The sequence below is a fragment of the Macaca thibetana genome, chromosome 12 (assembly GCF_024542745.1).
Source record: "Macaca thibetana thibetana isolate TM-01 chromosome 12, ASM2454274v1, whole genome shotgun sequence".
In the NCBI taxonomy this organism is placed as follows: Eukaryota; Metazoa; Chordata; class Mammalia; order Primates; family Cercopithecidae; genus Macaca; species Macaca thibetana.
Window position 1 is genome coordinate 105,177,150 of NC_065589.1, and position 24,853 is coordinate 105,202,002.

At 37.9% G+C, this 24,853-nt stretch overlaps 1 protein-coding gene and 1 long non-coding RNA gene across 5 annotated transcripts in view; one reads left to right on the top strand and one right to left on the bottom strand.

The window, feature by feature from the left end:
- Positions 1-16,250, bottom strand: part of LOC126932263 (uncharacterized) — a 67,411-nt gene extending 51,161 nt beyond the window's left edge. For both annotated transcript variants that reach the window (XR_007718151.1, XR_007718150.1), the window contains exon 1: positions 15,471-16,250. This is a non-coding gene — a long non-coding RNA (uncharacterized LOC126932263). The remainder of the gene's footprint in view (positions 1-15,470) is intronic.
- The window catches only part of HNMT (histamine N-methyltransferase), a 1,236,603-nt gene that overhangs the window by 1,168,583 nt on the left and 43,167 nt on the right, over positions 1-24,853 (top strand). Inside the window, exons 2-3 of one of the 3 annotated variants that reach the window (XM_050751002.1) lie at positions 16,292-16,496; positions 23,376-23,428. In XM_050751002.1, the coding sequence (XP_050606959.1) occupies positions 16,360-16,496; positions 23,376-23,428 (190 nt within the window). In that variant the 5' untranslated portion in view covers positions 16,292-16,359. Of the gene's footprint in view, positions 1-16,255; positions 16,497-19,316; positions 21,080-23,375; positions 23,429-24,853 lie in introns of those variants that run through there. The other 2 variants (XM_050751003.1, XM_050751001.1) reach the window with 2 other exon arrangements.

The window sequence follows — 24,853 nt, forward strand, 5'->3', positions numbered from 1 at the left end:
GCTTCATGTCTTGTTCTCTATTGGGCTTTGGTGCTTTGAGCCCATTCATATCTCTCCCCTGAGTTACTGAGTAATAGAAGACATGGTAAGCACAGTAGCTAAGAAAAGAGGAAGTAATAGGTAGGCAGAGTCACTATGAGAAAGATAGGAAAAATGAGCAGCCTGAAATATTTCAAGGAATAACTTTAAAAATTGTATTTTTCTGAAGCAACATAGTGACATAGATACCCAGTGGCTATTGACTTTGATTCTGAGAATGAACGTTTCCTCTCACAGTCAACATTCCATCATCTATAACTTCTTATCATTTCCCAAGAGGAACAGGCCATTTTTTTTTTTTTTTTTTTTTTTTTTTTTTGACAGTCTTGCTCTGTTGCCGGGGCTGGAGTGCAGTGGAGCGATCTTGGCTTGCTGCAACCTCCACCTCCTGGGTTCAAGCGATTCTCCTGCCTCCGCCTCACAAGTAGCTGGGATTACAGGTGCATGCCACCACACCCAGCTAATTTTTGTATTTTCAGGAGAGATGCGGTTTCACCATATTGGCCAGGCTGGTCTTCAACTCCTGACCACAAGTGATCCACCTGCCTCGGCCTCCCAAACTGTTGAGATTACAACTTGGCCTCCCAAACTGTTGAGATTACAGGCATGAGCCACTGCACCCGGCCTAAAATTTCTTGATGTCTTTATTTTTTAAATGTTTTTAAAATTTCAATAGCTTTTGGGATACAAGAGGGCTTTGGTTACATGGATGAATTGTATAGTGGTGAAGTCTGAGATTGTAGTGTGCCTGTCGCCTGAGTAGTGTGCACTGTACGCAGTATGTAGTTTTTTAATCTCTTACCCCCCACCGACCCTCCTACTTCTGAGTCTCCAATGTCATGCCTTTGTGTACCTATAGCTCAGCTCCCACTTATAAGTGAGAACATGTAGTATTTGGTTTTCCATTCCTTAGTTACTTCACTTAGGATAATGACCTCCAGCTCCATCCAAGTTGCTGCAGGACATTACTTTTTTTTTTTTTATGGCTGAGTAGTATTCCACAGTGTATATATACCACATTTTCTTTACCAATCGTTGGGAGATAGGCACCTAGGTTGGTTCCATAACTTTGCAATTGTGAATTGTGCTTAAAAAACGTATGTGTGCAGGTGTCTTTTTGCTATAATGACTTCTTTTCCTTTGAGTAGATGCTCAGTAGTGGGATTGCTGGATCACATGGTATGGCTACTTTTAGTTCTTTAAGAAATCTCCACACTGTTTTCCATAGAGGTTGTACTAAATTACATTCCCACCAGCAGTGTATTAGCGTTCGTTTTTCACCACTTCCACACTAACGTCTGTGCAGGAGTAAGATAGTATCTCTTGATGCCTTTCTTAATGCCTCCTGTTACTTGGAAGTTCGACACTGCCACCTACACATTTCTTTCAGAAACTCTTAGCTCAGAGGTTACACATGGTGAAAAGCATAATTCATACCTCAAGCCAAACTTTCACATCCTAGTCCCGCGACCATTGGCAATTCACTGTTCTGGGCCATGGTCTTTTCATCTGGAAAATGCGGGCAATGCAGGTTGATGGAGTATTAAAGAAGTTAATTGAAGATGACTATAAACTATAACACGGTTTACAAATATAAGTATGATTATTATAATATCCTCCTCTTCTTTCCTCTGTTTATACTCACAGGGAAAATAAAAAAATAATAAAATAAAATAAAAGAAAAATAAAAATAAAAGAGTGAAAGCATGCCCCTCTCCCACCCACACACACTTTCCCTATGATCCTTTTCCATCAGCACATTTTCCTGACTTTTGGAACATTCCTTCTCAGGTGTGAATTCTTTAATCACCATGATTAATCTGAGGCCTTGGCTCTCAAAGTTGGTGTTTTTCTGTTTGTTTTGTTTGTTTGTTTGTTTGTTTGTTTGTTTTGGTGTGTGTGCAAAGGAAGAGAAGTGAGGAAATCCTAGAAAAATTTAAGGAAGTGAGAAACTGAGGAGAGGTGGGAAGAAGGAATTAGGGAGGTGGAGGGGACAGGTTAAACATCAAGCCTCCTGATGAGCCTGTCTAACCTAAAGCAAAACTGACACACTTTTTCAAAGTTTCCAAGTTGACAATGTTAATTTGTTTATTTTTTAAAATTTACATACAGTAAAATCCTTTTTGGTGTACAGTTCTAGGAGTTTTGACAAATGCCACTGAGACGAGAAGTCTTCTCCCGATTGAAGGTCTTTTCTAGATCCAAGGGTTCGTGGTCTCACCGGCTTCAAGGGATGAAGCCGACTGCAGCAGCGAATGTTATAGCTCCATGAGAGAAACAAGCGGATCCAAAGAGTATGCAGGGAGGCAAGATTTATCAAAGTGAAAACGAAGGTAAAACGAAAGCGAAAGCAGTTTCCATGTGTTCCCTGGAAGGCTAGCCCTTTCTGGGTTGGGTGTCTTATGCTTATATCCCTTAGGACCCCTCCTTTTTTCCTTTTTTTGTCCTATAGAATTAGCTTATTTTCTATCCACTTGTGGATTGGCGGGCCTGATTGGTTAAAAACATCAGGCTGCATCCCAGAGCTTAAACTCCCTATATGATTGGTTGAAGTTTCAATCCCCTAGCTTGCAGCTGTGACTCATTTTGGCTTAGGGGAAAGTCTTCTTTGATTGGTTTGAAGTTTCAATCCCTTAGCTGGCAGCTATGACTCATTTTGGCTTAGAGGAAAGTCCCCTTAGGGAGGTCCCTATTGACCCAGGAAGTCCAGCCAACTTAGCCAATTAGTCCCTCACCACAATCATGTTCAGAATGTAGAATGGTGCCATCTCTCCATACAGACTCCCTCTTGCTGTTCTTTTGTAGCTCACCCTCCCACAGCCTTTAACCCTGGAAAGCCACTGATCTGCTCTGGTTCTCTCTCGGAATTTAAAAATTGGAAACGAAAATGTTTTATCTGAGCAGCAGATGTGATTTGCCTCTTACCTCAGTATTGCCTGTGGTCTGGATTTTTGCCGTACTGTACTTATAGTAATAAAATTTAGAGAAGAGCTATTGTCTTCAGAGCATTCCTATCATTATTTTGGCAAATGCTGTCCTGTCTGGGTGCTAAAGGAAGGTCCTGAGGGCAGGGAGGATATATTGTGTTTGCAAAAATGAACAAGATCTCATAGAAAGGTCATTTTCAGCACAGAATTGCAACCCTGGTCAAAAATTAAAATTGCTTCTCCATGAGAAACAACTTTTATTAAAGTAAGAACAAATTCTTTCAGGAGAATCCCAGGTTTGATATAATTTTTAATTAAATTTCTCAAAAGCTGGAGCTCATTTATTCTTCCCTCTGTCTGCCACCTAGCAGCAGGTGCAACACCCTGTATTCATGGAGATCTTGCTTTGAATTCTAATTCCAAGTTGAATTTTCATACATGATTTTGGCTCATTTGAAATTTACTGAAATTATTTTCTTGAATATCATCAATATCTACTTTCGGCTCACATTTTCACTATGGAAGTCTCCCTGCATATGGCTATTAAGAAGTTTGAGCTATATCTCCTTTCAATACCGATTGCAGTTAGTATTTTAAAACAAATTAAATGAAATGAATGAATTCCCCAAACAAATTAAATTCCAATATGCATTAATTTCCTATCCTGACTAGAGATAAAATGGTGATAAAAATGAAACTTAGAAAAATGATTCTAGCAGCAATATTATGAAAAACATGAGCTTTTCACTGTTTATCTGACTAGTAAAAGACCAAATATGTACTGTGAAAAGTTGTAATCAACTTTGACATTTTGTTCCTGGTCCAAACTCAGGGTAGGGCAGCTATTTCTTGCGGACCAATAACAAGATGCAGATGAATTGGGGAGAAAATAAAAAGAGTTTTTATTTCCGTAACCAGTTACAGGGAGAAGGCCTGGATCACCAGACCAACTCAAAATGACAAAGTTTTCCAAAGCTTATATACCTTCTGAGCTGTATGTCTACATGTAAGTGTGCATTCATCTAATGATGTAAGTGATTACCTTCTTTTAATCTGTACCTAAGGCCTGAGTCCTAAAAACCTTTCTCTGGAGCCTCGGTAAATTTACTTTATGTAAATGAGTTCAGGTACTGGTGTGATTACCCTTATCTTGTCTCCTGCTAAATCATGTAGGTTCCCGGAGTTCCCACAGACCTCCAATAAACTTGTTTGTGGAGGCCTGGGGAGTTGCTTCAGACCCACAGTAAAACTTGTTTAATCCTAAGTAGATTCTGTTAAGAGTTCCTTTGTTATTTTGTCATGTTTCAAGGCCCAGGAAAGGCCTAAGCAAAACTCCTGGTGGGTGTTTGTTACATTCCAGCAGTTATGTAAGGGTACCGGCTTTTAATATTTAACTTAACCACTCAGCCAGTACTGAAACAGTTGCTATGGAGGCCTGTGTTAGTGAGACCTGGCCTGCCAACATTTCAACTAATTTCATTAGGCACCATAACTAGAAACACAATATAAAACAGAGCATACATTTGTGAGAGACAAAAATCACTGTACTTTAAACAATTGTCTTTTCTTCCTTTTTTTTGTTTTTGTTTTTTTTTGTTTTAGTAGTATGGAGTTTTGGAGACAAGATAATCCACAAATCAATTCAGAATTATCGAAAAGCAAATTTTCAAAAATTATTGAGTTAATCTCCATAAACTCTCACCATCTCTGACCCAATCTGCGTTTCACTACTGCTAGAACTGCACCAGTGGAAGTATTAATTTGGAGTAGTAGAGCAGAAAGACTTTAAATACACTTTTGGGAACATTACGCCTCTGTTTTTAACCATAAATTTGTGTTTATTAACTGCAAATTTCACTCGACGGCACAAAATATGTGCCAAATTGATAACTCTGAAACGTATTTTGCCAGAGATGATCTTTGAGCTACTTGAAGAGACTGACACCCCATGCATCCTGGTAGAAGAGCTACTACTTTTTTGGCATTGATTACATTTAAAAACAACTGCTTTGGGAGGCCAATGCAGCAGGATTGCTTGAGGCCAGGAGTTCAAGACCAGACTGGGCAACACAGTGAGACTTCCCAACTCTACAAAAAAAAAAAAAAAAAAAAAAAAAAAGCCAGGCATAGTGGCTTGTGCCTGTAGTCCTAGCTACTTAAGAGGCTTAGGCAAGGGGATTGCTTGAGCCCAGGAGTTCAAGGCTGCAGTGTGTGAGGACTGTGCCACTGTACTCCAGCCTGGAGACCCTGTCTCTAAAGGCAACAACAGTAACAACAACAGCTCTTAGAGTCCTAAGTAGGAAATAATAAAATAAACATTGAATACATATGCCTTTTGTTTTTAGCCATGTTGATAAACAGACTTTAATTATTTTCTACTGCCTGAGAACATATGGGTAATTACTTTGATCCCCTTATGTTTTCCAAATTGTTAGTGCATCACAATAGTATAATCTATGCTTAGAAATGCAAAGTAGCTTTGAATTTGTATTAGGGAAGGAGGGGCACCAAAGAGTCAGAGAATGAGATATATCGAGTGCCAAATGTCTTATAAATGACATCCATAATTCCAGCCTGAAATATGAGCCGTGTCTCTGATTAACAGGTGTAAACTCAAGTAATCTTGGAATTTTAGAACTGGAAGTGAATGATGGCATCTAGTTCCCTACAATTGAAGAAATTCAAGACAACTGAATTAAGTGCTTGCTCAAAGTCACACAGGGAGTCCGTAAGCAGAGTAACATGGAGAAACAGGAGTGGGAGTCGCCCGTTAATCTATCTCCTGATCCCCTGGGAGCGCAGGAGGAGAAAGGGACAGACAGCTCTGAAATTCTCAGATCTGAAAAGGAATCCCATCATCATGGGACTCCTAATGACCTCCCATTATCGGGTGCCCACTGATGAGTTTCCCAAAACCCTGATAGATTCCCAAGAAATAGTTTTCGGTCAAATACCCTCATCAAACAAAGGCAGTCTTCTTAAAGAGTTCATGAGTACTAGTCCTCATTGACCTGTAGCTATCATAATAGCCACCTTTTGTTTTCACTATTTTATCTGGCATTCAGTGAGTACTTAATATAGTCTTGGTATTTTGCTTTATGCTTTTTTTTTTCCTTTTTCTTTTTCCACTCTCACAACAAATTAATTTACTATAGTAGTCACTTGTTCTGGTTATTGCCTGTTTGATGCTAGATACCATTCTGGTCCTTTCCATCCTCTACTAAGTACTTCAAAAAGTTGAAACCTGCAAGTTATATCACTCATGCTTTTTTGCCAATTGGTTTACAGCTAGTTTTAGGAAAGTGGAAAAATTGGTAGAGATGAGGGGTCAGGAAGAGGAGACACTGAGTACTTCTGCCCATGTCCTGGTGTTTCAGGCAGCATCCTCAAGAGTGCTTGTATCCCCTCCATTGTTCTACCTCCCACTAGGCAGCTTGAGCTCCAGATAACACCTGCTCCTACAGGTGGTACAGGAGGCAAGGGCATGCTGTCCTGAGGGCTTGCTCACCTTCCTTGTTTGCTTTTCAGTTCCAACACCTTTATCATGAGCTACCCGTATTAAAAATTATCTCTGGAACCCTGGACAGAGATTTTGCCATTTGTATTGAAATCTGACTAATACAGCATTACTGTGTTCATCCCATAAATGAAGGAACTGAAAGTTAAAGAAGTCAACCTCACACCAGAGAGTTTATTATATGCCAGGCATTAGGTTGAAAACTTGATACACATTATTTCTTTTAATCCTCGCAAATTTTTATGAGGTAGGAATTATTATCTCTATTTCACATGTAAGAAAATAAAGCTCAGGGAACATTAATAACCTGCCCAATGCCATACTAGTAACTGGTAGACATAGGAACAATGATATCTCTGTCTCTAGATCATAGCAAGGGTACAACCAATTAATTAAGAGATGCTGGAAGATGGCACCACCCCTTCCGGTGGTTCCCACATATAGTCATTAGCCACACACTTCAGGAAGTTCATGCTAGAGACAGGAGAAAGGTAGCCTGTATGGTATTACCACAACTCAGCCAGTTTAAAAGAAGGTTCAAGTTCTCCAAAGCCACTTTGCAAATAATCACAGGGCTAAAAACAATAGTACACTGCTAATTGTTTAACAATCTGCTCTCCAAGGAGATTTTTTTTTAAAGACCTGATTCATAGAGTTTTCCAGTCTTCATGGTGTAAATGTAACTGGGCAGCTTAACTTCAAAATGCATTTTAAACTTTTTTTTTTCCTTTCTCTTGGGTTTTAAGATATAACCTTGCAGCAAACTGCAGAAGCCTTTTTCCTTAGTCTTAAAATATACTTCATGTCCCTTTTTTTCTCACCATATACTCCCTTCACATTTATCTAAACTGGATGCTAGTATCCAAGTATGTGCCTTCTTAGAAGTCTCAGGGGTTAATCATGAGATAGACAGACCAAGTCTGAAGACCCAGTTGCAAAATTCTAGAGATATGTCAAGGCCGCTAGTTAACAACTGGCCATTGTTGAGAACACATCTGCCAGAGATCAAGGTGGACCAGGACTCAAGATAGCCACCAGAACAAGACACACAGACACTGTACTCAGGCCAATTCTTGCCTGCCTTCCTTAGTAAGTTTTCCTTCTTTAAATTCCTGCCTTCCCACAAAAAATCAAAGTGGTTGCTTTATATGGGAATCTGGCCACTTCCACTTTACTCGTATTGGTTAACAAAGTCTCTATTTCTTTCTACCAGACATTGCTCCTGTTACTTGGACTCTGCAAGCAGTGAGCATCCAGACCTGTGTTCAGTTACATAAATACTCCCACCATGGCTCATTTCTAGCTACTCATGTGATATCAACCAGCTCACAAAGTTCCTGAAATTCTAACAATCAGCTCCACCATACGAGTGGTTAAAGATCTAAAAGGCAGTCAGTATTTGTTGACTAAAATATAGACACTGCTACATACTCCCAGAAGGGTAAAGCAAATGTGACTGGCAATACAAAAAATGTCCTATGACACAGCAATTTCACTCATGATAATAGAAATGAGTGCATATATCCACAAAAGACAGGTGCAGAAATGTTTCTGCCAGCATTGCTCCTAATAGCCCAAACTGGAAGAAAGAGTGCAAATGCCCAATTAAGTAAAAGAAAATGGTTTTAAAAATTATGGAATATTTATATAATGGAATGTGTATTGACACGAATGAACTGCCGATGCACAAAATGTGGGTGTATTTCAAACATATTATGTAGAGCTAAAGAAGGCAGACACAAAAGACTAGAGTATGCATAGTACTCTGTATGACCCTTTCATATGATGGTCAAGACAAGCAAAACGTATCTGGGAAAGTTAAAGTCCAAATGGTGTTTGTCTCAGGGTGGAGAGAGTATTGTTGATTGCAGACATGAGCTAATCCTCTAGGAGACTAGAAATGTAAATATTATAGAAAGGAGACTTGATCTAGGCAATGGTTATATGGATATATACATATATGAAATTTCCTCCACCTGTATCCTTGAGATTTGTATAGTTTATCATATGAAAATTATGCTTAAAAGTTTTAAAAAGTAGTCTTTGGGCCCCACTGGCATATGTTCTCAGATCATGCCCAAGCAAGGTGTATTAATCCGTTTTCATGCTGCTGATAAAGACATACCCAAGACTGGGAAATTTACAAAAGAAAGAGGTTTAGTTGGACTCATGGTTCCACGTGGCTGGGGAGGCCTCACCATCATGGCAGAAGGCAAAGAGGAACAAATCACATCTTACGTGGATGACAGCAGGCAGAGAGAGAACTTGTGCAGGGCAACTCCCATTTTTAAAACCATCAGATCTAGAGAGATCCATTCACTATCATGATAAGATCATGGGAAAGACCTGCCCCTATAATTCAGTCACCTCCCACTGGGCTCCTCCCATGACATGTGGATAGTACGGGAGTTATAATCAAAGATGAGATTTGGGTGGGGACTCAGCCAAATCATATTACAAGGCATCTCAGATAAGAATGTTCTAGCCCAGGAGAATGTTCTAGTGCTGAGGTTTCATAGACTATATTTTTTGGTATATTGAGCACGTACTTCTTCACCAGATGCCAGAGAAGTTTGCTTACCACAATCCCTCTATAAGGGCAGTGAGGCAAAATCTCATTTCACAAATTGTATTATTGTAGTTTTGTTTGTTTTTTTGTTTTGATAGCTGTCCAGTTCTTGCTAATTTTTCAGGTTCTAAATACTTACTGACCTTTACCTTTGAGAGGAGATCTAGTACTTTCAAGGTGACTTAAAAATTTTTTTTATTATTAAATGGAAAGTTAGTTCACAGACTCTTTTTTGTTGTGCCTTATTCTTTGTTCACATCCTAAATATTTCATATAAGCTTTATATCTCTAGAATTTCACTGATTACTCTTTATGTCTTTTAACAGGATTTTTCTGTCCATCTTCTCTCTTCCTTCTCAATTAATTATCATCCAAGTATTTCATCTGCATCATAAGACAGTTTGGTTTGTCCCTGATTGGGTATTTTGGGCCTTTCTTGTTTTAAGTTAATTAAAACAAAACTATCATAAACTCCACATTAATAAAGTGTAATTGAAACAACTAAGTCATTAATAGTAACAAGATATATGGCATTATTACCAACTGTGTGACCTTAAGCAACTCACATTGGTAAATTTGCCTAATACCATAAAGTGAAGGGGCTTCTTACCCAGAGACCATCTTTAGGTTATCATTTATGATTTATTGACAATCTTTAGATACAGTGGCTCTACTAGCTATGAATATATATACAACTACTTTTAGTTTCACAAGCCACAAAAACTTATCTTTTTAAAAGATGGAAGGCATTTAACGAAAACTTCAAGAAAGCTTAAAGATCATCTCACCTCTCATCTTTCCACATTTTTTTTATATATGGAAAAAAAAGTTTAGAGCAGATTTACCTAGTAAGAGGCAAGGCTTGTATAGCATTCAAATTTTTTGCTTCTTATTTCCATGTTTATGAGAAACTTACCTAAGTCTCCTGCGGAATGTAAGATTCCTGATGCCTATATATTTTGACTGAAGTTCCCAGTCTAATCAAGCTCTAAAATTTTATGTGCTATAATTCCAATCCTCCTTTTGAGACCACAGTTGGATCAATCTTCCTGATAAATTTCAAATAAGCTAGCAGATCAAGTAAATCAATCAATTTGTATAAAATACTGTCTTCCTCCATTCTTGTCAAGTGAAAAGAAAATGGGATTCTTTGACCTATTTGACTAACATATTTTAGCAATATTGCTGTTAACATATACCTACTATGTATTGTGCTATTTAGATGATCGGACATAAGAATAAGAAGCTAGACCAATGAGTATGGTGTTCGGAAGACTAAAGACCAGGATGAACAGAAATATTGAACAATGCTGTGCAAAAGAAAAATGGGTCCTGAAGACTTTGCTATTGTTTTTTCTTCTCTTTTGTTCATTTGTTTATTTTTTGGTGTACCACATACAGAGGAAGAAGAATGAACAAGGGAAAGCCTTTGTTTTTTGACCTAGCAAAGATGGTGTTCTATTAAAAGGTGATAGAAAGAACACAGAATTATTCCACTTTTTCTTTGCTCCTATCTTCTGTAACATGGAAAATAATCTTCATGTTGGAAAGACACAGAAAGGTGAGAGGTAATATGGCATAATTTTTTTAAATGAGCCTTGGAATCAAACATTAATTTGAACCCAGGCTCTTCTCTTAGGAGTTATGCGGTCTTATACTATTTATCTGCTCTGAGTCTCACTTGATGGTATCAATAGTTCCATCCCCCAGAGTGTTAGAAGTATATAAGGCACTTTGACACAGTAACAGCTTAATAATTGATATGTAATAGGGGATGGATGCCCAAAATAGGTAAGAAAATAAATAAGAATTTTAAATTAGGCAATAATTTAAAGTCTAAAAAAATTACATTTCAGTGTGCTGAAAGAACTTATAAAAGCAATACTGATGTCACTGCTGGTAACTTTTGAAAAGTCATGGCAAATGATAGATGTGCTAGATTGTTGCTTCAATTTTCCAAAAAAAAAAAAAAAAAGGGAAAAAAAGATTTTCAAGATTCGGTAATTCTAACCAGCCAGCTAGAAGGAAATTCCAGATGCAGTATGGATTATGAAACAGATATTCTATATGCAATTTTAAAAGGAAGTTGTGATTGCTGAAACCAGCACTTAATCAAACACAAATCATGCTGAAAGCAACAAGATTTCCTCTTTTTTTTTTTTGTCTTTTGAGGGACTGCAAGACTAATCAGAGAAATGTCGTAGCCATGATATATTTGCATCTGAAGAGGACATGTGACAAAGGTTTTATGAATCTTTAATATACTAATGTGCATTATAAATACCCAGAGGAAGCTACTCAGTTCAGCACTTTTTAAATTATTTGACTGTGGAACCCTTTTTTTTTGCAGAGTAAAATCTGAAAGAAGTTGAGTTGGGTGGAACTTTGGGAAACACTAGTGTAAGCCTGGAAAATAAATCTCCACTTTTTAGGTAGCTTTGGGTATATTGTGTTTATTTTCAAACATCACCTTTTAAAGAAACCCAGACAAACTAGAGTATTTCCAAAGGAGGGGCTAGAGTAACAAATTATATAACGCTATATTGCAGAAGAAATAATTAGGAGCTATGAAAGAGACACCTTGGGGAGTAAGGTTGTCCTGATGGTTGATTTCAAGTTTTTTAATGGTTGTTATATGGAGACAGAACTGGATTACTTCTGTTTAGTTTAAGCAACCAGAAATAGGAGTACTATCTAAGAATTACAGGGTAGCAGGTTTTGGCTGAATACAAAGATTTTTGTGAGAGCGCTAGTCCTGGGATTTGACAGACCTACAATTCAACACCAGTCCTGCAGTTTTTGGTTAGGTAGCTTAATCTCTCAGAAACTAGGTTTTCTCATTTGTAATAGGGGGAAGTTGATGGAGGTACTACAAAGAGTAAATCCTTGGATATACTCCAAGTAAATGTAGGATTTACATTAAATTTTATAAGGTCCATACAATTTCTGGCACATAGTAAGTGTTCAAGGAATGGAATTCTGGTGTTATTGGTAACATATAGAGCTACTCAATAATGAAAAGGATGGAGGACATCTGATAGCAGAGAACATCTCAAGAGTGTAAATGTTCAAGCACATTCTTAATTATTTAAAAAAGAACTGAAAGTCTACTTTGGGCAACACATCGGGGAAGTAGCTGTGACTCAGTTCCTGTCTTTATGAGCTAAGTCACATGGGGACAAGCAGGGGAGTTAAGGCAAATATATTAAACAACAGTAACACAAGGATGAATGCTTGCAAGAATATCAGAAATTATGAGCATGAGTGCTGATTATTTTGAGGGAAATATGGAAGGATATATGAAAGTGGTAGCATATGAAGAATAGAAAATTTTTCAATGGATGTGGTAAGAAAGGAAGCAGCATGTTACAGAAGGAACTATTATGAAGAGAGGCTGTAGGCAAAAAAGCATAGGAACGTATCCAGAGAAGCAGCACAATTTGAAGGGGATATAAACGCAAAACTAGAGATAAAATGAGACACAATTCTGGATAATTATTGGGGGAACTGCAGAGTGGATCTTGTACTTGACTTGGGGGTCAGTGGGGAGACTAAATATTATGAGAGAAAGAAAAGACTGTCTTTATCCAAACTTAAAAAAAAAAAATCATGAAGTTGACAGTGGCAATAAAATTGGTTAGGATCTGTGTGATTCCTAAAGCAGGAAACCCAATTAAAAAAATAGCACAGTATAGGATAACTGGCCAGCCAAATGCAGAAGGTTGAAACTGCACCCCTTCATTATACCATATATAAAAATTAACTTAAGATGGATTAAAGACTTAAATATAAAACGCAAGACTATAGAAACCCTGTAAGACAACCTAGGCAATACCATGCAGGACATACACATGGACAAAGATTTCATGATGAAGACACCAAAAGCAAAAGTTGACAAATGAGAACTAATTACACTAAGGATCGTCTCTACAGCAAAAGAAAACTATGAACAGGAATAAACAACTGATAGAATGGGAGAAAATTTTTGCAAACTATGCACCTGACAAAGGTCTAGTATCCATCATCTATAAGGAACTTAAGTAAATTTACAAGAAAAAAAAAACATTAAAAGTGGATAGAGGACATGAATAGATACTTTTCAAAAGAAGACACATATGCAGCCAACAATCATATGAACAAAAAGTTCAACATCACTTATCATTAGAGAAATGCAAATAAAAACTACAATGAGATACCACCTCACACTGGTCACAGTGGCTATTATGAAAAAGTAAAAAAATAACAGGTGCTGGCAAAGTTGTTGAGAAAAGGAAACACTTATACCCCGTTGGTGGGAGTGTAAATTAGTTCAACCATTGTGGAAGACAGTGTGGCGATTCTTCAAAGACCTAAAGACAGAAATCCCATTCAACCCAGCAATCCCATTACTGGGTATATTATACCCAAAGGAATATAAATTGTTCTGTTATAAAGACACACATGTATGTGAATGTTTATTGCAACACTATATGCAATAACAAATACATGGAATCAACCTAAGTGCTCATCAATGACAGACTGGACAAAGAAAATGTGATGTATGTATATCATGGAATACTAAGCAGCCATAAAAAAGGATGAGATCATGTCCTTTGTGGGGACATGGATGGAACTGGAGGCCATTATCCTTAGCAAACTAATGCAGGAACAGAAAACCAAATACTGCATATTCTCACTTATAAGTGGGAGCTAAATAATGAGAAAATATGGAAACATTAGATGGGAAAAACACACACTGGGCCTATTGGAGGTGGAGTGTGGGAAGAGGGAGAGAATCAGGAAAAATAACTAATGGGTACTAGGCTTAATACCTGGTGGTGAAATAATCTGTAAAACAAGCCCCCATGAAACATATTTACCTATGCAACAAATCTGCACATGTACCCTTGAACTTACAAGTTTTTTTGTTTTTGTTTTTTTTTTTTTTTTTTTTAAATAGCACAATAAGTGAAAAATAAAGAAATCTCAAGTAGGGTGGAAACAGTGGGAATAAAAAGGAAGTCCTCAATGGGATCCACATGAAGAGCAGGCTCTGTTGGAGAATATCTGACAGCAGACAAGGGAGGTGATAGTCTCAGAAGACCAAGTTTCAGTTAAGGGAGGTCTTAGCAGCAGTTTTCCAAGAGAAAGTCATGTCAGGAGTATTCCTCAGCAGAATAGCCAACAGCAACTCTTACTGAACATTTATTCAATAGATGAATACATTATTGGCCATTTTTGGTTTGGGTTAAAATGAAACAAAAACAGAGAGATGTACACATGAATGAATGAATGAATGATTTGGGTTGAGCTCTAAAGAGAAAAATGGAAGATGGTAATACAAGCAAAAGTTTGTCAGAGTCAATCTGAGGAAACGGAAGGCTGGCTGGATAGAGATGTGAGTAGAGAACTAGCAAAGACCTTTTCCAAGGATGAGTGAAGGGCAGAGGAGCTAAATCAGGGCTTGACCAAATAGGGCCTGTGGCCGAACCCAGCCCTACCCACCTGTTTTGTGCAGCCCATGAGCTACCAATAAATTTTATGTTTTTAAATGGTTAAATTCAAAGAATGATAGCATTTCATGACATGTGAAAATGATATGAAACTCAAATTTCAACTTCCATGAATAAAGTGACGATGGTTTTTGTTATTTTATTATTATTATTATTATTATTTTTGCAGAAAGGACTGGCTTGCACTTTTTAAACATTAGTTATATTATTCTCACTACAACCCTATGAGATAAAATTCGTTGTTCCCATTTCTACTGATGAGCAAACTGCAGCTTATATTTCAGCCAAAGTCACACAGTTCATTAAGGACAGAGTCATCCACGGCAATCTGCCTATCCAGATGTTCCATTTTCCCCTAGGGTAAAAGCACTGGCTCTAAGAATAGTGAGAACAAAACATACTTATAAAAGAGAGTTGGGGGAGGGGATTGGGGGCTGGGCATGGTGGCTCATGCCTGTAATCCCAGCACTTTGGGAGGCCAAGGTGAGTGGATCATTTGAGGTCAAGAGTTCAAAGCCTGGCCAACATGGTGAAACCCCGTCTCTACTAAAAATATAAAAATTAGCCAGGCATGGTGGCGGGCGCCTATAATCCCAGTTATTCAGGAGGCTGAGACAGGAGAATCACTTCAGCCCAGGAGGCAGAGGTTGCAGTCAGCGGAGATCGCACCATTGCACTCCAGGTTGGGCGACAGAGCGAGACTCCGTCTCAAAAAAAAAAAAACAAACAAACAAACAAAAAACAAAGGGAGTTGGGGAGTGTTTTGAATGCTTAGAGGACAGTTTGGGAACTCAATTAGAAGGGGACGGTTTAAGCAGACATATTTCTAAGAGACTTATAATGAGTTAACTCATTTGATCCTCACAACTCCTCCATGAGTTGGATGCTATTATTAAAAACTCAGTATTAGATAAAGAATTAGATACCTTCTTAAAGACCACTTCCCAGGAGAAAGACTGTGTGTGAGTACTCTGAAGCTTTGGGTCTTCTGGTGGGTGACACCACTGGGTTTCCAAAGGCTCAACCAGCCAAGCGAAGTGTCTTTGACCTCGTCGTGTTCAAAGTGCTTAGGGAAGGATTCTACGGACTGGGCTTTTACCCTGGTGTCCTGCATTCTTGCTCCAAGACTTCTCTCACCACTCTCAATCCCCTAACTGCAGCTTCTGACAGCTTCTAGCTACGAGTTCTTGGGCTCCTCCTTGGTGACTTCCTCTTAAGATAATTTGAGTTACCACAAATCAGCATTTGAAGAAATGCAGCAGATAAGTTGAAAATTTAAGTGCTGAGGGATGTCAAGGCCAAAACAATCCTGTAGAAAGCCCAGAGGCAGATGACAGTCTTTCGTCAAAGATTTCACTGCTGTAGATTTCTGAGAGTGCTGTGTAGCTGTCCTTTTCATCCTGCGTTTGCCACTTTGAACAGTCACTTTCACACTTGGAACTTACTTGCGGCTCTGCTGACAAAACAGGAAGTGATTTGAATACAGTCTGTTTTTATGACCTTTCAACATCAGGAGTTTGAAAAGTTTTAGCAGTGTATTTACAGCCTTGCTTTAGTACTTCTATTTCTTATAAAACAACCGTGTAGGGGTTAAAGTATCAGTGCAAAGTGCTGTTCAAACATTGAGTCAGCAATGAGCTCTGCACGCCAGCCTTTGGTGCATGTTAAATTCAAAACAAGCCTAGCGTGTTTTTTTTTTTTTTTTTTTTTTTTGGATAGAAACTGGTGGGGGTGGGGAAAGAATGAAGGAACTGGGAAGAGAAGGAGGGGAAGTTAAACCTTGCTTCCCACTCTGTCTTTCTCAGAAAACCAAACATGGCATCTTCCATGAGGAGCTTGTTTTCTGACCACGGGAGATATGTTGAATCTTTCCGGAGGTTTCTCAGCCATTCCACGGAACACCAGTGCATGCAGGAATTCATGGACAAGAAGCTGCCAGGCATAATAGCAAGGTAACAAAAGGGACGTTGTTGTCAAAGGGACAAGCCTGAGACTCGCTGTGCGTCAGTGATAGATGGGTCTAGCTCAGCCTCGCAGGCTGGGCACGGGGATAAGGGCGAGTTACTGATAGCAACTCCCCCTCGTCCCCCTCCTCGCTGCCCTGCCCTGCCTTTCTCCTGCAGTGCTTTGGTTCCACGTTTGCTTTAAACACTCAAAGGCTCCCTTTTGTGCTGTATTTCCAGCTGCATAGAGATAAGTGTTAACCATTTGAAGGCATAAATCCATGTTCATTTGGAAAAAGATAAGATGCTAATCTTCGAACTCAGACTTTTCAGCCCTTCTCCAAATTTTACATCCCCAAAAAGGCCCAAAGGGAGTCTGGTATGCTTTTCATCAGAATCAAATATAAATAGTTGCCAAAGTACGATTTGCCCTGAGGATTGAGTCCCTCAGTTCTCATAATATCCATTTAAATTCATTTTCCTTGTCCATTGTTATAGTTATCACTCTCTTCCCCAAAATTGTCTTTTTCTTTCAACTTAATATTAGCAATGTGTTCCTTAAAAAAAGAACCATTTTCTCATTATCAGTGAAACTCACTGGTTCCTATCCTTCTTGCAGAGTTCTTTTTTGGGGTGATTAATGTGTTCAATTTGTGCCAGAGCTGATAAGCATTATGAGAGTAACAGATTCCACATGCTAAAGATAATCAAATCACCTATCTAGGGGTGATTTGCTGTAACTCACTCTGCTTCAGGAAATAATAATGGAAAACTGGGAAGAAATGACTATGGATCCAATTTGCAAACAGCAAAGGAAAGTGGTATTTTATCTTTTGCTAAATTTCTCTATTGTAGGCCTGAAATTCTTTCACCTATGTCTGACCAGAGCAGGCATTATTAGATGTATATAAAATTTTATTTCCCTTTCTATTTAAGATGATTCAGATTTTAAATGTTAGCTTTAAAAAAATAGGATACTATATATTAAAAATTAATATATAATAGGATAAGGATGCCAAACATCAAAGCAGATGGCAAATACAGATAACTTCTTATCTAGGAACTAATTATAGTTAACCTCTTTGGGTTTCTTTGCTCACTTCTAAAGTTAAAGGTAATGAGTTAATTTCTCAATTCTTTTCCAGTACGAAAAGTATTGCTCATGTCTGTAGCTTACCAGATTTTGGTTTTCTTCAGCCATACAGAGTTTGGTTTGAAGAGGTGCTGTGGATGGAGATAACGTAATAAAAGATGAATGACCCCTTCCTTATCTTCAAAGTTTAAATCTAACTGGAAATATTATAAAATCTGTGAAAGACTGAAGAATTTTTAAGGGCACACTGTGTGTCTTTTAACAATAGTATATAGTTAGGAAGGATCAAACTCAGTGTCATTTATTTAAAAAGTAATTTTTTCCTGAAGGTAGTGTTTGAAATAAGATTTAGCTGAAGAACCTTTAAAATTGTTGCTTAAAGTTGTCTATGAGTTATGAAGTACCAAAACGTGATTAGGATATGCTTTGTGTATGTTAGGGCAGGGTTTGTTGAGTTGGTGGCTCACTGTGCTAATTGAGTGTGGAGCGAGCATATTAACATTTTATTAAAGCAAGACATGCTCATATTTTAAAACATCAAATGATTCTAAAAACAATCAAATGGTTCTAAAGTGGGTGGGGCCTATAACAAATCCCACCCACTCCATTCTTGATTCTCACTCTCCAGAAGCAACCACTTTCAGCACTTTGAAATCTTTTAGTTATTTATGGAATTTTCTTTCATAATTCAAAATAACATGTTATTTTTCTATTTCTTCATTTTGCTGTATTAAAATAGCTAATTAGCATGCATATTTCCCACCCTTTCATGTCACCATATTTAGTCAAAATTTTGGTTAAATAATTTGAGTGTTTATGTTATTTTGCCTATGTACATATTATTAATAATTGAGCAATATATTAGACTATGCTTACATTTCCTTTTATGTACAACTTTTTGTTTTCCCTAGAGTTGACTATTGCCTTAATTTTGGTTTCTTTTCTTAGTTCTCTATGTACCTATTACTACTTTGATTCCGAAGCAGATATACTAATCTCGTCTCAATATATGCAAACATATCAAGGAATCTGTTTATTTTACCCCAAGGGAACAACTTTTCTGAAGCCCTCTGTTCTTTTTTTCAGTTTAGGAAGATCTGCTTTGGCCTGCTATACAACTGTTAAGGAGGGGTTTATTTCACTTTCTGAGAATCATTTTCTTTCTGAAGTATTTAACTCCCTGATTCTGTATCTCATGCCTTTCATTTGTTTCCTCAGTCCTTTGTTTCCTGAACTAATTCTTTAAAAGCTTTAATAGTGAATGAGAGGTAAACTTTTTGAGACTTTGTATGTTTAAAAATCCCTTGGTTCTATGTTCATCGTTAGACAGTTTGACTGGATATAGAACTGTATACTGAAAACAGTTTTGTATCATAGATCTAAAGGCACTTTTACGGCCGGGCGCGGTGGCTCAAGCCTGTAATCCCAGCACTTTGGGAGGCCGAGACGGGCGGATCACGAGGTCGGGAGATCGAGACCATCCTGGCTAACATGGTGAAACCCCGTCTCTTACTAAAAAATACAAAAAACTAGCCGGGCGAGGTGGCGGGCGCCTGTAGTCCCAACTACTCGGGAGGCTGAGGCAGGAGAATGGCGTGAACCCGGGAGGCGGAGCTTGCAGTGAGCTGAGATCCGGCCACTGCACTCCAGCCTGGGCGGCAGAGCGAGACTCCGTCTCAAAAAAAAAAAATAAATAAAATAAAAAAAAAAAAAGGTACTTTTACATTGTCTCTTAGATACCAGAATTGCTGTTAACAAATAAAATACTGGCCAGGTGTGTTGGTTCGTGCATGTAATCTCAGCACTTTGGGAGGCTGAGGCGGGAGGATTACTTGAGCCCAGGAGTTTGAGACAAGCCTAGGCAACACAGCAAGATCCCATCTCTACAGAAAAAGTAAAAAAAATTAGCTGAACAAGGTGGCGTGCACCTGTAGCACTGGCTACTCCAGAGGCTGAACTGGGAAGATTGCTTAAGTCCGGGAGATCAAGGCTTCAGTGAGACATGATTGTGACATTGCACTCAGTCTAGATGACAGAGTGAGACCCTGTCTCATACAAGAGAAAAAAAGAAATCAAATGCTACTCAAATTTCTCATCCTTGGCTTGTGGAATAACTTTTACATTATGTGTTTTGTTTTCACTATTTTGAACTTTTTAGAATCTGATCTCTAGCACTCTGAAATTTTAAAATAGTGAGTTGTGAAATGGTTCCTTTTCACCCATTTTGTGGGTACTCCCTGGGCGAATTCAGTTGAGATTCAGACCCTTCAGTTATGAGGAACTTTGGTAATCATTCCTCCCTTCTGTTTTATTTTTCTGAAACTTTTACTCATCAAATACTTCCTGGATTGATTACCTAATTTTCTTGTATTTCCAGTTTGCTACGACTTTCTCTTTCAGCCTATCTATTAATTTTTTACTATTATATTTTTAATTTCCAAGAATGTTTTCTATAGCATTCTTTTCACCATTATCAGATGTAATACCTTCTTATTCATTACAAAATGTTCCTCTGCTCTCTCTGCCTCTTTCAGTCTCTGTTTCTTATGTTCGACAGCTCCCCAGCCTAATAAGCCTTGGTTTTCTGTTCAATCAAATAATGAGGCGCTAAAAGGTAGTCAGTTTCTCTTTGTGTAAGTCAGGGCAGGGTTTGTTGAGTGAGTAGCTCACTGAATAATTGAGTGTGGCCTCAGCTCTTTCCTGGGTGATCCTCAGATATAAAATCATGTTAACTTTATTACTGAGATGATTTGTTTCCCTATGGAGGAATTCTTCAATTCCCTATTTGGGGGTAGATGGTGGGGCAGGGCTTGGTGGCAGGAAAAATTATAGTATATAACTATAAATAGTAAACTTGGTTATTGGTGTTGCATATAAAACTTTTAAATCCTTGGCTAGAAAATAGTAAGTTTTCAATAATTATTTGCTGTCATTATAATATGTGAAATGGGATGAATGATAGTATCTAACTCATAGAGGAATTTTAAGGATTCAAAGAGGTGATTCACATAAGTCACTTACATGTGCCTAGAATCATAATAATTGCTAATATATGTGGAGTGCTTGTCATGTGCAGTTACATTTCTAAGAGCTTTACATGAATTAAATAATTGAATCCTCACAATTTCTCCATGAATTAGAAACAGTTACTAATAATCCTACAAGAGAGGTGATATTATTATCTTATCTCACAGAAATGTCAAATAACTTGCTCAAGGTAATGTATCAGTAACCTGGGATTTCAACTTGGGTCCTCTGCTTCATAGCCTCCCTATGCTGTCATAGATGTAAGCATTTTAAAGAATGAACAAAAGGTTAAGATAGAAATGGATATGTTAGGATGCAGGATTATGAACTGGAGGATAATTAGAACTGAAAAAGGCAACTCATTTATAGGTGTTCTTGACCCTAGACTTTGCAAGATTCCTTTAGAACCTTACTTCAACCTTTGTTCCCATCCTGTGACTGTGCAAGCTTTTGCAATGAAGACAAAACACAGGTTTGTTTACCATCCCACAGTCCAAAGAAACAAACACCATCCTTTTCCCTTCATGGTTCCCCTGTAGCAGTCATCTCTTATCCTTCTCTCTTTCATCCTTTTTCAACAGACTCCAGATCTGCTTCCTCATTTTTGAGCTCACTTTTAATCCCATTGCCATCTGACTGCAGTCCTCAGTCTTCTTTTTCTCAAAAGAGGACATTCATACCGCCAACAGACACATGAAAAAATGCTCATCATCACTGGCCATCAGAGAAATGCAAATCAAAACCACAATGAGATACCATCTCACACCAGTTAGAATGGCGATCATTAAAAAGTCAGGAAACAACAGGTGCTGGAGAGGATGTGGAGAAATAGGAACACTTTTACACTGTTGGTGGGATTGTAAACTAGTTCAACCATTATGGAAAACAGTATGGCGATTCCTCAAGGATCTAGAACTAGATGTACCATATGACCCAGCCATCCCATTACTGGGGATATACCCAAAGGATGATAAATCATGCTGCTATAAAGTCACATGCACACGTATGTTTATTGCAGCACTATTCACAACAGCAAAGACTTGGAATCAACCCAAATGTCCATCAGTGACAGACTGGATTAAGAAAATGTGGCACATATACACCACGGAATACTATGCAGCCATAAAAAAGGATGAGTTTGTGTCCTTTGTAGGGACATGGATGCAGCTGGAAACCATCATTCTCAGCAAACTATCGCAAGAACAGAAAACCAAACACCGCATGTTCTCACTCATAGGTGGGAACTGAACAATGAGATCACTTGGACTCGGGAAGGGGAACATCACACACCAGGGCCTATCACGGGGAGGGGGGTGGGGGGAGGGATTGCATTGAGAGTTATACCTGATGTAAATGACGAGTTGATGGGTGCTGACGAGTTGATGGGTGCAGCACACCAGCATGGCACATGTATACATATGTAAGAAACCTGCATGTTATGCACATGTACCCTAGAACTTAAAGTATAATTAAAAAAAAGAAAGAAAGAAAGAAAGAAAAACCAGAAAACAAAAAAGAAAAAAAATCACTATCTAAACCCCATAACACCTAACAATGTTCTAGGAATTATTAACATTATTACTTCAAACTTTATATTAAAAACATGAATGAACTTAAAAAAAACTGCTATTATTAAAGACACTCATATTGCCAAATTCGATGTAGATTTTTCCTTTTTTAAGTAGTACACTCTGCTGCTTTTGCTACGACTAAGGGCTTTCTCTGCCTCCAGTTACTTTAGTACTTCTCTGTGCTTTCTTCTTCTCTGTCTTCTTTGTGTATTCTTCACAATCCAGTTATCTTTAGAAGTTGATATTGGATCACCATCCACTACTACTCTAACTCTGCAGTAACTTTGGGTGATGGAATCTACTCTTCTAGCATTGACTATTACTTTATGATGATGATTCTCCAGAATACATCCCTGGCCCCGATTTCTCTTCTCCTAGCTTAAATCTTGCAAATTCAAATGTTTGCCGAATTCTTATTTATTTTTTTAAAAAGCCCTGACAAAAACATAAGCTTGTTACCAAACTATATTTCTCAGCTTCCTTTTTGGCATCACCCTTTTCCCAGTCATCCAAGCCTGAAACAGGGAAGTCATTGCACCCATATTTTTTTTTTTTCTTACGTCTTCACATCAGTCTAACAGCAAGTCCTACTGGCTTATTTCCCAATCTATCTACTTCATTCTATTTCTAGTACCTGAGTCATAATTCAGGGCTTTATTGTCTCGGGGAGACAATAAAGCAAATTGTCATTCATTTTGAGAGCAAAGTGATATCTATTTTTTTAATGCCTAGGATAGAATACACATAATACATGTTTAATAAACATTTGTTCATTAAAAGTAAGGTAAAAAAAAAAAGGGGTGGGGGAGGAAAGAAGGCAGACATTATAGATAGTGGGAACCACCTGAGCCTTTCCCCTATCTACGATGGGTGGCTTATTATATTACCAGACTCGAAATTCCACTTTTTCTATTCTTATTCTCCAAACAATATTCAAACAAATGGCATTTTCTACCTCTGAGATGTACATAATGCCATTTCCAAGTCTCCCAGTTCAAGATTGTTAATGAATAAAACCTGTATTTTGAAATATACTCTAAAGATGGCAATATAACTGGTATAATTGGGAACTTTCATGTTGGCCTAGTTTTCGTTCATTGTATTTTTAGTCTGTTCTCTTCAAACTAGACTAGATAATCAGATTTCACAAAGCACCTAACACATTTTTCTAAAACTACATAATTTTTTTTCTTTCAGGATTGGAGACACAAAATCAGAAATTAAGATTCTAAGCATAGGCGGAGGTGCAGGTACGAATAATATATTTTTAAAGTTTATATTTCACTTCAAACATTATGCTGTGTGATGACAATATTGTTCATTTTTTAAGAAAGGTTTCTTTTTCTTTTTTTTTTTTTTTTTTTGCTGTTGGAAGAGATCAGCTTATTAAAACTAGCAATATTACTTCAACTAACATTAATGCCCCCAGAGATTTACAGGGTATAGGACACTAGCTTTCATTACTATCTCTATTGTGAATAAGGGATGTGACTTATTCTTTTGATAAATGAAAAATCAAATAATCAAATAGGATAACTTTAAGGGTAACTCTTATCCAAAATGATTAAAATACTCACAGAAAAGGAAAATCTCATAAGAAGCTTCTTAAGCTTGTGCCACTTAAAGCCTTGTTCATGGACTGGTTACTGCTTTTCAAACTGTTATTTGCCCATGTGAAGATTAGAAATATGCACTGGAATATAAACTGATGCATAGCTTTTTTCATTGAGAAAGTCTCACCATGGGGAAAAATTGTGCTCAATGACAGAGTTAATTTACACTCTTGTGGACACATTCTTTGAGTGGCATGGGCCTAATCTGTTCCCTTCCTCTTAGTTCCTAAAACTGAATGCTTAGAATTACCTCTAGCATTCAGAACACTCCTAAGCACCCCCTGGTTTTTTTGTTGTTGTTGTTGTTGTTTTGACGGAGTCTCAGTCTGTCGCCCAGGCTGGAGTGTGCAGTGGTGCAATCTTGGCTCAGTGCAACCTCCACCTCCCGAGTTCAAGCAATTGTCCTGTCTCAGCATCCTGAGTAGCTGGGATTACAGGCGCCAACCACCACACCTGGCTAAATTTTGTGTTTTTAATAGAGATGGGGGTTTCACCATCTTGGCCAAGCTGGTCTTGAACTCCTGACCTCATAATCCACTCACCTTGGCCTCCCAAAGTGCTGGGATTATAAGCGTGAGCCACCACACCCAGCCCTAAGCACCCTTTTACAGGCATTTTATAGTCTCATTACTTTTAGATCCAGCATTTTCATTCTAAGGGAAAATTGAAAGTCTGGAAAGGTAGATGAACACAGATAACTCGGCCCCCAATTAACTGTATGATCTTGGCTGAAACATCAGTAAAATGAGAACAATTAATGTTATCTCATAAGGTTGTAGTGAGAGTGATATAGGTAGCATTTACAAAGTGCTTAGGACATCTTATTGCTCCTGGAGGGTGAAGGTTATTCTCTTCTGCAAAAGTGAAATAAGTTTCATCTCAAGACTTTTCCTCATATCAACTCCTGAACAGTGTTTGCTTCATTTTTAAGTTGCTACTCATCTGGAAGTTTGGGTTAATGCATTATTATGTTTGAAATATGTAGATATATTATTGATATATTTATCTTTAGTTATTTTATTTTGCCTGAGTGATAGTTCAATAATGGTTACAATTTGATAT